This window comes from Lynx rufus, unplaced genomic scaffold (assembly GCF_022079265.1).
Source record: "Lynx rufus isolate CCGP_SWC_20201006 ecotype Redwood Valley unplaced genomic scaffold, mLynRuf1.p SCAF_23, whole genome shotgun sequence".
NCBI lineage: Eukaryota > Metazoa > Chordata > Mammalia > Carnivora > Felidae > Lynx > Lynx rufus.
The window spans coordinates 12,424,637-12,437,176 of record NW_025814838.1 but is presented as its reverse complement, the minus strand read 5'-3'; the positions used below and the strand labels follow the sequence as shown (position 1 = coordinate 12,437,176).

At 47.8% G+C, this 12,540-nt stretch overlaps 1 protein-coding gene and 1 long non-coding RNA gene across 7 annotated transcripts in view; both read right to left on the bottom strand.

Annotated features, from left to right (window-relative positions):
- The window catches only part of MARF1 (meiosis regulator and mRNA stability factor 1), a 40,075-nt gene that overhangs the window by 6,231 nt on the left and 21,304 nt on the right, over nucleotides 1-12,540 (bottom strand). For all 6 annotated transcript variants that reach the window (XM_047087116.1, XM_047087118.1, XM_047087121.1 and 3 more), the window contains exons 17-25: nucleotides 11,896-12,116; nucleotides 11,036-11,178; nucleotides 10,724-10,857; nucleotides 8,764-8,966; nucleotides 7,170-7,397; nucleotides 3,736-3,966; nucleotides 1,603-1,815; nucleotides 350-410; nucleotides 137-262 (exon numbers count right to left, since the gene is read on the bottom strand). In XM_047087116.1, the coding sequence (XP_046943072.1) occupies nucleotides 137-262; nucleotides 350-410; nucleotides 1,603-1,815; nucleotides 3,736-3,966; nucleotides 7,170-7,397; nucleotides 8,764-8,966; nucleotides 10,724-10,857; nucleotides 11,036-11,178; nucleotides 11,896-12,116 (1,560 nt within the window). The remainder of the gene's footprint in view (nucleotides 1-136; nucleotides 263-349; nucleotides 411-1,602; nucleotides 1,816-3,735; nucleotides 3,967-7,169; nucleotides 7,398-8,763; nucleotides 8,967-10,723; nucleotides 10,858-11,035; nucleotides 11,179-11,895; nucleotides 12,117-12,540) is intronic.
- Nucleotides 2,068-3,729, bottom strand: LOC124517696 (uncharacterized). The gene is made up of 2 exons (XR_006963544.1): nucleotides 3,395-3,729; nucleotides 2,068-3,151 (listed from the first exon to the last, which is right to left on the bottom strand). It is a non-coding gene; the product is annotated as an uncharacterized LOC124517696 (long non-coding RNA).

The following is a 12,540-nucleotide window of genomic DNA, read 5'->3' as shown; positions in this document are numbered from 1 at the left end:
TGCTTTGGAAAATGTAAGAAGACTTGACTTTAACAAAGGAAAACAACCCACTGTGGTCCTTTTCCACCCCCACCCCCTTCCCACTCCCAGCCACTTGCAGCATTTCACAAGCGTTGTTCCGTTTTTCGACGCTTACCATCGCTGCCTGCTCCAAGTCTGAGTTCCGGGGCTGTGCAAGATTCGGGCGCCGCCGGGATGCGCTCTGTGGCCGAGGGCTGGTCTTCAGGACTGACAGGGGAGAGCCCGAGTGAACTCACACGGCCTGGAGGACCAAGAGGGCCCATCAGAGGGAGAAGTCGCTGAGACAACCGGGGTTTCCGGGGCGGGGAGGGGATGGGTGCTTACTTACTTTTCATGTCATTTTTTAACACTACAATTCTCTTATGACCATGTCCTTTGATCCAGACCACCTGCACACAAGACATACTACTGGTTAAGCAGTGGAAAAGGAGAGGAAATAAGTCCTAAATCCAGGCAGAACGTGACCAACTGTGCTGACCCGAAATACCTCACAAGTTAGAAAGTGACGCCAAGGAAAAATTTTCTATGCTTCTTTTAGCTTTTAAAGTGATAGAAGCTGGCAGAAACACGTCCCTTACAAGAAGATGCGTAGTCTAAAAACGGTGAGACTCAGCTTTAAAAATATGCTTTGCGGCTCTTCCAAAGACCATCTCCCAAACGCCAGTTGTGGTCTATTAAAGGAGACAGTTCTCACAGGAGAGCCCTTACTAATTTTTCTAGTAAACATACCCTAAGAGGATTCATGGAGATGAATCAAAGCAAGTCCCCGGTCCTACTTCTGAAACGAAGTCCTCTCTCCACGTCCTTAGCAGAGCAAGAGCGGAGCAGAGGTCCTTGGCTCCCTGCACCGCCCCACACGCGCCTGTCACCGAGCCCCCGACCTCAGCCTCACCAGGTCCTCCCTGCCTCCCCCATCCCTCTCGCACAGGTGCGCTTTGGGTTTCACTCCTACCTGGACTCCGGCCACGGCCAGGATCCTCGCCAAGCCCTCTCCTCCCCTCCCACCGGTCCGGGTCGCAGCAGTGACATTGGTGCTTTCCGCACACAAACCTGAGTCTCCCCCCTGCCCTCCCCTCCAGGCCCTCCCGCTCACCTGAAGGAGGAAGGCCCCCGCAAGTGAGCTCCTGCTTCACTGATGGGCCCCTGCCTACTTGTAAATGCCCTGAACGTTCCACACTGCTGGTCACTACCCTGCATCCGCTGACGCAGCCCCTTCTGTCACAGGGTTCACTTCTACGCATCCCCGACATCTCGGCCCTAGAACGAACCCCAAGCCCGGGCATGGGCCCTGCTCGTGGTCCCTTCTCACTGCACCCAAAAATGGCTGCACCGACCGCACTGCCTCATCACCTGCTCAGGTGCCCTGACCTCACTCCATCACCTAATCACCTGGCAGACAGGAACTTAAAACGGGCTCACAGAATGAAGGAGAAACGCTGAAGTCATTCATTTTATGCCAATGGTATGTTTTTCAAAATGCCCGCCACGTCATCGACCCGGCAGCATTTCCACCTCCTGTGCAGGAGACAGGCCTGGGGCTGTCCCGGAAGACGCTCTCCAAGAAGCTCGGCAGACACGCACCTGAGGGATTGCTCCCAAGAGCTCCTCCACACTACTGTAGCCGTAGGTCTTGGGTTGCAGTGTTTCTCCGACATACTTGGTATAGGCCATGGAAAACTCATGGAGAAAAAGCTGCTGGTAGTGGTAAGTATGGAGTAGAGACCGCACGTTCTTGGCAAACAAATACAGGCTAGTGAGCTTCACACACTCCTCTGTCTTGTCATTAGTAAAAACCTGGCTCAAGAGAAAAAGATGCGTTAGAAACTCCCAGAGTATTGGCCTTGCCCCCCAGGGGTCCGGGCCTCCAGCTGAGAATGAAAAGGCACCAAGTCAACTTGAAAAGGGACAACAAGCCAGGGAGGAGGAGGAGGGGTTCATCCAAGGATCTCCTCAGAGAGAAAGCAGCGCCTTGAGCAAACCTTGGTTCTATCTGTGCCTCTAAGCCGGCAGAGGTCTGAGGGAACTGTGTGTCAGAAAGGAAGGAAACTAGCCAACCTGGGGTCTCAAACAAGGAGGCAGTGACGAGGGAAGAGAGCTGCATCAGACGGCAGGGACTGAGCCCAGGGAACTCACACTCCCAAAGTGGCCTTCCAAGGAACAATGTGCTGCAGGATGACGACAGTGGTATTCTTGCAGGGCATTGAGGGAAGAAACCCCAAAGCTTTTCTGTCCTCAAGTAAACAAATTCCTTTACCAGAAACCTTTCCAGAGTCTTAATGTACATTGAAAATCTCTAAGGGAAGGGGTATTTCCCAACCCTCACTGGCCACAGAAAGCCTTTTGTATTGGATTATCTATTTACGCCTCCTAGAACCAGTGTTCATGTAACAGAGAACCGAGAGACTCTAGAAAATGTTGGATTTGGTACTGGGGAACAAACCAGAACTGCACAGTAGTTAAAGTAGGAAAAATACCTTTTATTTAAGAACTACCACAACAAAGGAAAAGAAAGAACACCAGTATAGAATTGGGCTCGATTCTGAATACAAGAGAGAAAAGTGGGGATTTATAGGCAAGGAGGAAGGGGGTGTTGGTGGATGGAAAATTACTAAGACATCCAAGGTCATTGTCTAGTCTATAAGGCGGCTCCCAGGAGGCTGGCCTAAGTTTGGCCAAGGAGAGACTTTTTGTCAGTATCTTTTAATTATTTACTTATCAATCACATGGTTATTTGGTAACAACAGTATACCACTCTCTTCCTATGTTGCTGGATTTTACTGGTTAATATCCTATTTAGTACCACTGTTTTTTGGGGGACTCTTAGGTTTTGGTATTAAAGTTTCTTCGGCTTCATAAAATGAAGTGGTGAGTTATGTGCTTTCAACACGGCCTAGAATGGTTTTTAGGAAGTTGGAGTTATGCTTTAAAAGTCAGTTAAAAATCCAACTGTGAACCTATCTGGTCCTGGCGTAAATTTCAACAATCTTATAGCCCCTTTGGTGGTAACTGGTCAAATTTTTAACATCTAGGGTCAATTTTGATAATTTTGTGGGGTGGAGGGGGCTTTATCTATTTCTGTAGTATTGTCTTATGATTTTTCTAACCTTAAGTGCTATTCTTAAAAGGCAACCTGGGGGCGCCTGGGTGGCGCAGTCGGTTAAGCGTCCGACTTCAGCCAGGTCACGATCTCGCGCTCCGTGAGTTCGAGCCCCGCGTCAGGCTCTGGGCTGACAGCTCAGAGCCTGGAGCCTGTTTCCGATTCTGTGTCTCCCTCTCTCTCTGCCCCTCCCCCGTTCATGCTGTGTCTCTCTCTGTCCCAAAAATAAATAAAAAACGTTGAAAAAAAAAAAATTAAAAAAAAAAAAAAGGCAACCTGGGTGACCAGCCTTCCTTTCTGACCTGTGCCTGACTGAGGAGTCGCCCGGAGCCCCCACAAAATCCATCTAATTCAGACATACCTAACAGTAGCAAACTGCAGCCAGTATATAACAGAGCACCCCAGCCTGAGACTCAGGAGGCCCAGGCGTCCCTCTTAGCTTGCTACTCGTTTGGGCAAGGTGCCCACCCCTGCTACGCCTCGGTTTGTTCAACTACGAAATGACCGACTGGTCCCTTCCAGCTCTACATCCTCTAAGCCAGACCATCAAGTGATCCAGAAACATATGGTTCAGCGGTTCTCATAAGACGGCTCCACAGAACTGTCAATATTCATACCTCCACTAAGTAGGGCAGACTCTTCAGAAGTTCGGTCAAGGTCATGAATCCATATTCACAGGGGTTGAGGGGAGCACTGTGGGTAGTTTCATAACGCCTCTTGAGCTCATCGACAGACAGGTGGGTGGCTCCTTCCCAAGACATCAGCAACACCAGCAGCTGGGCAGTGAGAGCACGCAGGGACTTGCGGTTGATCAGCTGAATCTGTTTGCCTGACGCCATGTCAGCAACCTGGGAGGACAAGAGTCCACGTGTTTTCCCAGCTAGAGAGAGGGGTGCCATGCCACACCCACTCGGCTACTGTCCTTGGGCTAGTGAGACCAACAGAGGGAGATTTTCTAACTTCTTCTTTTCCAGCTGCTATGGGACACCAGACCAACATTTCAGGGGACACCGGGGCAGCAGCTGTTCTCTCCCTTTCTGCTGGTCCACAATCAGAAACTTCCATCAACACCAGCCCTCTTTTAGGGCACTCCTTCCACTCCCCAAGCCCCTAAACTGAAGGTTGCTGCGCTCAGGGAAGAGGCAAGGGAGGGGTTTGGACTGTGTCCCAGGAGCTAGACTGGGGCAGGGATGGAAGGCCCACTTTAAGGACACCCACATTTTCTTCTAGTCCATCATCACTAGCCAGTAAGTGGGTATTTTCCTGACTACATGTCTACCCCTCGATTCTTTCTGGTTCTCAAGGAGATAACGGGTCTGAGTGATGAAGCACGCTGGAAGGGGAAGGTCCTGAAAAAGACAGAGGTTATCATTCGGGGACCAAAGAGCACGTGAAGAAACAGATGTTTGGTAACTGAGACCCACAGGCACGTGCACCGCTGAGGTGTCGGCACGCAAGCCAAGGTTTACTGTTACGTGTTTTCCCCTCTGGTTTTCCAGCCAACACCACAGGTCTCAGTGCCTCGGCGTGGGCTGGGTCACCAAAGGCTTGTGTGCTTTGGGCTCTCACAGGCAGAGCAGCACCTGAGGAACTGTCACCATCCCACTGTGACCCTGGTTCGGACGTTCACCCAGAGCCCAGGCAGGAGGATGGAGGGCAGACCCCCCACACCAGTTACCATGGTGACAGATTTCCCCTATCAACAGAGTCAGGTCTAGGGGAGTCTGAGTCATCTTGTTCAATGCCTAGACCACTGCTACTATTGCAGCCTTTCAAGGAGTAAAAATAAAAACCTGTTCTTTGGAGGCTACTTAGATACATCTCTTGATTCTAAACCCATGCTACACAACGAATCCTATAGGGAGCTTATAAAAGATGCCAATGCTCAGAGCACACTGGGCCTAATTGCATCAGAATCTCGGGTGGGGGGCAGGGTGGAGGGGTCCGCTTCTCAGCATTACCCAGAAGCTTCCCGGAGATGCAGCAGCAGCCAGGGCAGCGCCCCGGAGCCTCTCCAATCCTCCCCCATCTTGACTGCTTACGCCCAAACTTCCCACTCACTCGCCCTTGCTTATCAGAGTCTCTGGTCATGGCTGAGTCCTGCTACCCACTGAAGCACTCCACTGCCTTTATGCTGGGTGACTGAGTATCCAGGGGGCCCCTCCCGTCCTGTGGCCTTTCAGTTCCTCAACTTCCTCATCTCCGGGGATATCCCCTTCCACTGACTTCCACCGTGGACACCCATTCCCAGGTCACACGTGGGATCTCGCCATCTACCGCCCGCTGCCGAGGTAGCTCATGCAAACCTCCCGTGCACCCTGCGCGCCAAAGGAGGCCTGTGGCAGATGCTGGGGTGGGAGACGGAAAAGAGATTCGAATGATCGGCTCTTCCTCCCCTTCTCCAGCTTCACCTGCACGGACTCGCACCTCCTCCCAATTAAAACCCTCTGCCTTCTTCACTTTCCTCTCGTGTCCACCTTGGCGCTGATAGGCCATGAATTCATTACCACTCTTGTCATGCTCTGTAAACAACTTTGTCCCTTTGGTGCCTTTTCTTTGCACCATCTGGCAAACTCCCACCTCGAGCCCGACGGTCTGCTTTCCGAGCCGGCAGCAAACCCAGGGTAGCGCTATGGGCACCGCCTCCCTCCTGCGGGGCTCCTCTACTCCCTGTGCCCCTGCCTCATGTCCTGGCGGGCCCCCCACACCGCACCGTACCATGAGGGGCCTCAATCTCGAATCCTGTGCCTTTCATCCTCTCTCTATGCAGTTGCTCTCACCTTCACTTCACAGAAAAATAGCTTGTGGTGGGTACCCCCCTCCTCTTTCCAGAGAGGAACAGCAAACTTCCCTGTGTCTACATCTGCCCGCTACTCCCTCCCTCTGGTCGAAGCACTAATATCAAGGCTGTGCCCTGCCGTCTGCTGAATGCCGATTCCCATGCCTGCCTCCTCGGAAACCCCACCCCACCACCTCTTGTCTGTGTATTTCTCTTCTCTCCCTCGAGCACATCCTTCCTGGCGGCTCTCAACCATGCTCGGGTCTCTCCACCTGGGAGCAAAGCAGCCACAGAAAGCTCATGGGCTCACTCGGTCCCGTGGCCTTGCCGCCACTGTGCACTCCCGCTGCTCCTTCACAAGGAGACAAGTCGAAAGGCTGTATTACCTGTCACCATTTTCTTGCCTCCTACTCCTCCTCATGCCTCGACCTGCTCAGTGTGCCTCTGGTCCCCACTCACCGGTGGCGACCCCGCCCGGCCAGCAACACCAAGTTCCTCCATGTAGCCAGGCCCGAAGGTCACATTAGTCCCTGCCTCACTCGTCCCAGCAGGTGACAGTGCTGGCCGTTTCCCCTCCTTGGATTGGCAGTGCCACACTCCTAGCGTCCTCCCTACTCTGGGTCCTGTGAAGGTTCTCCCCTCAACTGGACAGGATGTGGATGCATCCCTTCCACGTCTGTAACCAGGGCTGCCCCCCTTGGTGGCACTTCCACTCTGCCTCCTCTTAGTGAGTTTTCTTGGCCCCAGGCTGGAGGCAGCCTGAAACCACCCAGCTGCTCAGTCTAGGACAGGGAGGGTTAGTTCAGTCCAGGGCAGGAAGGAAGAGGAAGTTACCCTCTCCAATCCCGTGTTACCAGCAACAAGGGCTGTTGTGAGCCTAGCCTGCTCCTAGATCTACTCGAGTGAGTCAAAATCTGTGGGGAAAGAGATCTGGGATTACAGCCTCCCCAAAACTTCAGAAATGATGATCCATTTAGAAGAATATACCTGAGGAAAAAAACATCCTCGGATAAAAGACACCTCATCAGTTCAGAGTCATTCCTTTGACAAGGCCCTGAATAAACACACAGAAGCAAGACCAAAAATCTTAGCTGCCAAACCAGAGCCCCTATTAGGGTAATCTCCTATTACCTAATAAGGTATTAATAGCAAACAAAGCACTTACTGTGAAACAGAAACTACTGCAAGGTGTGAACAAAGAAACGCGAAAGCACATGAAAACACCCCAGCGAAGATGACGCCACACTGCCGTGAAAATAAAAATCTGCTAACCTTTACAACATGGCAGAGCTTCTGTGTTAAAGCTGAAACTGAACTGACATCGTAGTCTTGGAGACGAAACGTGTAACCAAAAGTTTTAGCGTATTCCGTAAGCAGATCTGTCATCATAAGGCAGTTATCTTTTTGGGACCGAAGGAGTTTGACAAACTGGGCAGCAAGAGCTTTGAATCGTTCTACCTCTGTCAAAGTGAGGATTTTTTCTTCTCCACATTCCAATACCTTGGAAAACACACAGCAGGAAGAAGGTGAGATTGAACAAGTTATGACTGTTCATAGAATTAAGTGGCATGGAAATGTATTCGGTTAGTAACTGAAAAGCACTTTGGTGTTCTTTAATGGATATAGAGCTTCAGTTCTGCAAGATGAAAAAGTTCTGGAAATTGGTTGCACAGCATGTGATACATTTACCACCACTTAACTGCACACTTAAAAAGGGTTAACAGGGGCGCCTGGGTGGCGCAGTCGGTTAAGCGTCCGACTTCAGCCAGGTCACGATCTCGCGGTCTGGGAGTTCGAGCCCTGCGTCGGGCTCTGTGCTGACAGCTCAGAGCCTGGAGCCTGTTTCAGATTCTGTGTCTCCCTCTCTCTGCCCCTCCCCCGTTCATGCTCTGTCTCTCTCTGTCCCAAAAATAAATAAACGTTGAAAAAAAAAAATTAAAAAGAAGGGTTAACAAAGTAATGTGTCTTTGACCACCCACAAGAGGAATTTTTAAAAAAAATTTTTTATGTTTATTTATTTTTGAGAGCAAGAGAGACAGAGCATGAGCAGGGGAGGGGTAGGCAGAGAGGGAGAACAGAAACCGGCGCAGTCTCCAGGCTCTAGGCTGTCAGCACAGAACCTGATGTAGGCCTCAAACTCAGACTGTGAGATCAGGACCTGAGCTGAAGTCAGATGCTTAACCGAATGAGCCACCCAGGCGCCCCAAGAAGAATTTTAAAAGCACTTTAGGTGCCTGGGTGGCTCAGTCCGTTAAGCGTCTAACTTCAGCTCAGGTCATGATCTCCTGGTTTGTGAGTTTGAGCCCTGCATCGGGCTCTACGCTGACAGCTCAGAGCCTGGAGCCTGCTTCAGATTCTGTCCCTTCCTCTCTCTCTGCCCTTCCCCTGCTCGCACTCTGGTATCGCTCTCTCTCAAAGATAAATAAATAAATTTTAAAAAACACAAATGCTAATGAAATTAACAACAAAAATCTGGTTTAACTTAGCAACGGCTTAACAGCTAAGCATTCATATCGCCTCGCGTACTCGTCCCCAGCACCAACCTAAGAGACTTGAAAAATACGGCACTAATGGAAAAACACTCCATTTAAGAAATCAAACTATTAAAAAGAATCAAACTATTTCATCTTTTGACAATAATTACTCTAAAATAAATTTGAAGATGGTTTCTATCTTCATTGAAGGGGAAAAAAAACCCCACACTTACCTTGAAATACTAATGAGCCAAAAACATAGCTTCTCTGATCAAAATATTTCAAGTTTTCCTATTTCCTAACTACTTACTTCCCAGGAAAAGAGGCCTGAGAGAAAAAAAAAAATTCTCCCATATATTGTTTAGAAAAATATCATTGGAATCTCTACTCACTTGTAAAATATCAGGTATGGCTTCAAAAAGTTCAAGTAGTTTAGTAAACCCATAGTATGCAAGTTTACACTGCCGGCCAAAGTGGTGATGGTAAGAGGGGATAAATTTGTTAAAGGGCATCCGGAAATGAGGTTGGTGCCGCAGCAAATCAACAACATCCTTGGAGAACTGCTTTGTCCTTTCTATTTCATCCTGGGTACGCTCTTTAAAAAAAAAAAAAAATTGATCAGTCATCACAATCTTCCATTGATTTGTGTTGAACATTAGTGGTATAGTTAGTCCTATGTACAGATTACAAGAGGTATCATCTTTGCCTTCCAAATGCACACAGCCTAAGACAAGCACATTCATATGCTCTCTCTGCAGAATGGTTTTCAAACTCATTCAAGGACACAATACCAGGAGGCCAGGAAACTATTATGGTACACAGTGAAATATACATACATATCCATGTAATTTCACCTTGCAAGCTGGACATACTTTTTCTAGCTCCCTGTCCCCCACCCCTATCCCATATATAGGAGCCTGACACGTACGAGCATGTACATGACAGGTCTCTGTACTTGTAAAAATAACCTAGAAATTATTTCTGTAAACTCGCACTTCTGAATAGCCACATGCTTTGTTTATTCTTCTGACCTTCAGTTAAAATTGTTAGCAGAAAGAGTATCAGGCAACAAAAGTTTAACAAAAACACAGGGCAATAAAAGCTTACATTTCACTTTTTATTTCAATTAATTTTTATGTATGTAATTTTTTTTGAAAGTTTTTAGGGCGCTTGGGTGGCTCAATTAATCGCCCAACTTCAGCTCAGGTTATGATCCCACGGTTTGTGAGGTCGAGTTCTGCGTTGGGCTCTGTGCTGACAACTCAGAGCCTGGAGTCTGCTTCACGGATTCTGTCTCCCTCTCTCCCTGCCCCTCCTCTGCTTGTCCTCTGCTTGTCTCTTTCTCTCAAAAATAAATAAACGTTTAAAAAACAAAAAGAAATTTTTTAGAAGTTTTTCTTTTTTTTTTAGGGGTACCTGGGTGGCTCAGTCAGTTGAGCACCCGACTCCTGATTTCAGCTCAGGTTCCCAGGGTTGTGGGATCTGAACCTCCACACTAAGCACAGAACGTGCTTAAGAGTCTCTTTCTTTCTTTCTTTCTTTCTCTCTCTCTCTCTCTCTCCCCCCTCTACCCGGCCCCTCTGCCCTGCTCACAAGCTCTAAAAAAATAAAAAATAAAAAGATGTAAAAAAAAAAATTTTAAGTAACCTCTACACCCAATGTGACACTTGAACTCATAACCCCAGATGAAGAGTCACATGCTCTTCCAAATGAGCCAGCCTGGTGCCCCTCTATTGATTTTTAAATGAGAATCAGAAGACTGACATTACTCACTCCAAAAGCTCTGGAGTGCCATAATTTCATGAATATCAGTGTTCTGCAGGAACACAGGTTAAGAATCACCGATTAGTAACAGTGGGAGAAGAGGACAGTAGATAGATGTAATTTCACCTACCCTAGCTCCCAGACCTCAACCAGAGTGGCCAAAATATGAACGATAAAGCAAAACATTTGCTTGAGCCTTCTTTCCTTCTCCAGAGTGCATGGTAAGGTAGCTCAGTTAAAGATAAGAGTCAAGCAAGAGCCATGGTAACCGACTCTCAGATGGATAATTATGGTGTCAACAGCCATAGACAGGCTGAAGAAGCCATTTTGGCAAAGTGCTGGTTATGCCCCTCTTCCCCCTAGAGGGAAAATTCTAAATTCTAAATTCTAAAAAACCAGCTTTTCTTATTGGTGAGTGGCTTCCCTGCTCTGAAGGAACCTACGATCCACTGCACAGCATATAGTTTTCACACTGCTCCTTCCATGGAATCTGCAGGAACCATGGGGGCAGGGAAAAGGATATGTGATAACATGTTAAAATAACCACCGAGATATGCAACTGTCTTCAGCACATTAAGGTCAACATACCTCTTTTGGGGATACAAATCACCATTTCACTATCTTGTTGGGACAAGCAGATGGTTGTGTCTGGAATCTCTGATACGATATCAATCAATTCACAAACACCATATTCAGTGACATCCCAGTCTTTTGAGAAACACCTAGAATTTAACCATGGAAATGGGTAAAGAATGAGACATATCACTTGCTAAATAAACTTTGTAAGTTTTCCAAAAGAATGTTAAATAGAAAACGTTAGGTAATTATTTTAGATTTGTGGGAAGAAAAAGTGTCTTAAAATATTTGCTTTCATTTTTCCCCCCCTTCTCATCAACTCACCAATGGTAAGCCTGTGAGAACTCCCTCACAATGACCTGTTTGCTGGCTTGGGATTTGAGAAGTTTTAGTAAATCCTGAGTAAAGCGCTTCACCTGGGCCCTGTGGGTAAGGGTCAACAACCTTTTGGAGCCCATTCCGAGGATCTGTAAATCAAACACTTTGATTATTTATACTCGTAAGACCTTGGCACATACTGACTTTCTGGTTGATGGCATTTTCTCTCTCCTGTTACCGCTTTCAGACAATAAGCCCCTTTATGTGTGATATCTGCATTTTCAAACACATGTAGATCAACAGAATGTAGATGTTCAAAATGAACATCTGCTCAAGTGCCTGGGACCCCCCACCCCCTTTTTGTCTGCCCTTCATACCCCTCCTCAAATAGTTGTGAATACGGACACAAAAAGCAACTAATTTTGTCTACAAAAGACAGCTAAGGTATTCCAAGCCATTTTACAAGTGGGAAGCTGTTTTACAGGTAGGAAGCTATATAATAGTCTAGGTTAACAGGTAAAGAAAGATTCCTTAGGAACCAACATGAGGCTCCAGCCCAGGAGCTCGTCTTTCACTCACTTACGAGAGGTAAGCCCGTGTTCTCGGCAGCTCCTCTGTAAGAGTGAACAACCCTGGAGAGCTCTGGGTTAGGAGAAGGGAGGTCAGTCTACACAGATTAGAAGAAAAACACTTGACAGGGCTCTAAGGAGTTCGTTCTTTAAGTTGAAACTCACAGCTTTCTGCAAAAACCAAGAAGCCATCTTGGATGAGGTTACCAGCTAACCCATTTCTTCGGCTGAGGTAGCCAAAGCCACAGAGGAACATTCTCGTCTTTAAAATAATAATAATTCCTGAACTTTCCTTACCTGCAACACATGAGGCACAGCTTCCAGTAATTCTATCAGCTTGGAATATCCATAGTCTGATACCCGGCACTGCTTTGCAAAATGATGGTGGTAGGACGGGATGAAATTACTAATTGGGATGACACAGGACGGCTGGCTCTTTAGCAGGTCAATCACCTCCCTGCTAAACTGGATCAGCTGGGGGTTACCCACAGGACTTTTAGAACGCAGAAGCCAAGGATCTAGACAGGGAGAGAAAAAGAGAGCATTCCTAAGATATAAAGTGGGATCTCACCTCTGAAACAAAGGTAACTAACCTTGCACTCGCTCGCCTGAGCTCACCCATGACGACGCAGATGAGACCAAAGGGCCTCTTTACTTCTCAGCATCTATATTCAGGTTCTATATAATAATCAATGGGCCAGCCCAACTTCTTTATGGGCTGGCAGATGTTTTCCCACTATTTCTCGAAGTCCAGTAGTCAAAGCACAGTTCAGCATAGTGTTAACTTAAAGCAGAAGTGAAATTCCACAGCAAGTTTCCACCTTATAAACTTGTTGTATTTCAACGACTCATTTGCATCTTGGTCCTGCGGAGCATACTTTCCCACAGAAACAAAGTTATAGATGGTCAGCAAGCAGGTAGCCCAGAAGAGCCGAGCTAACC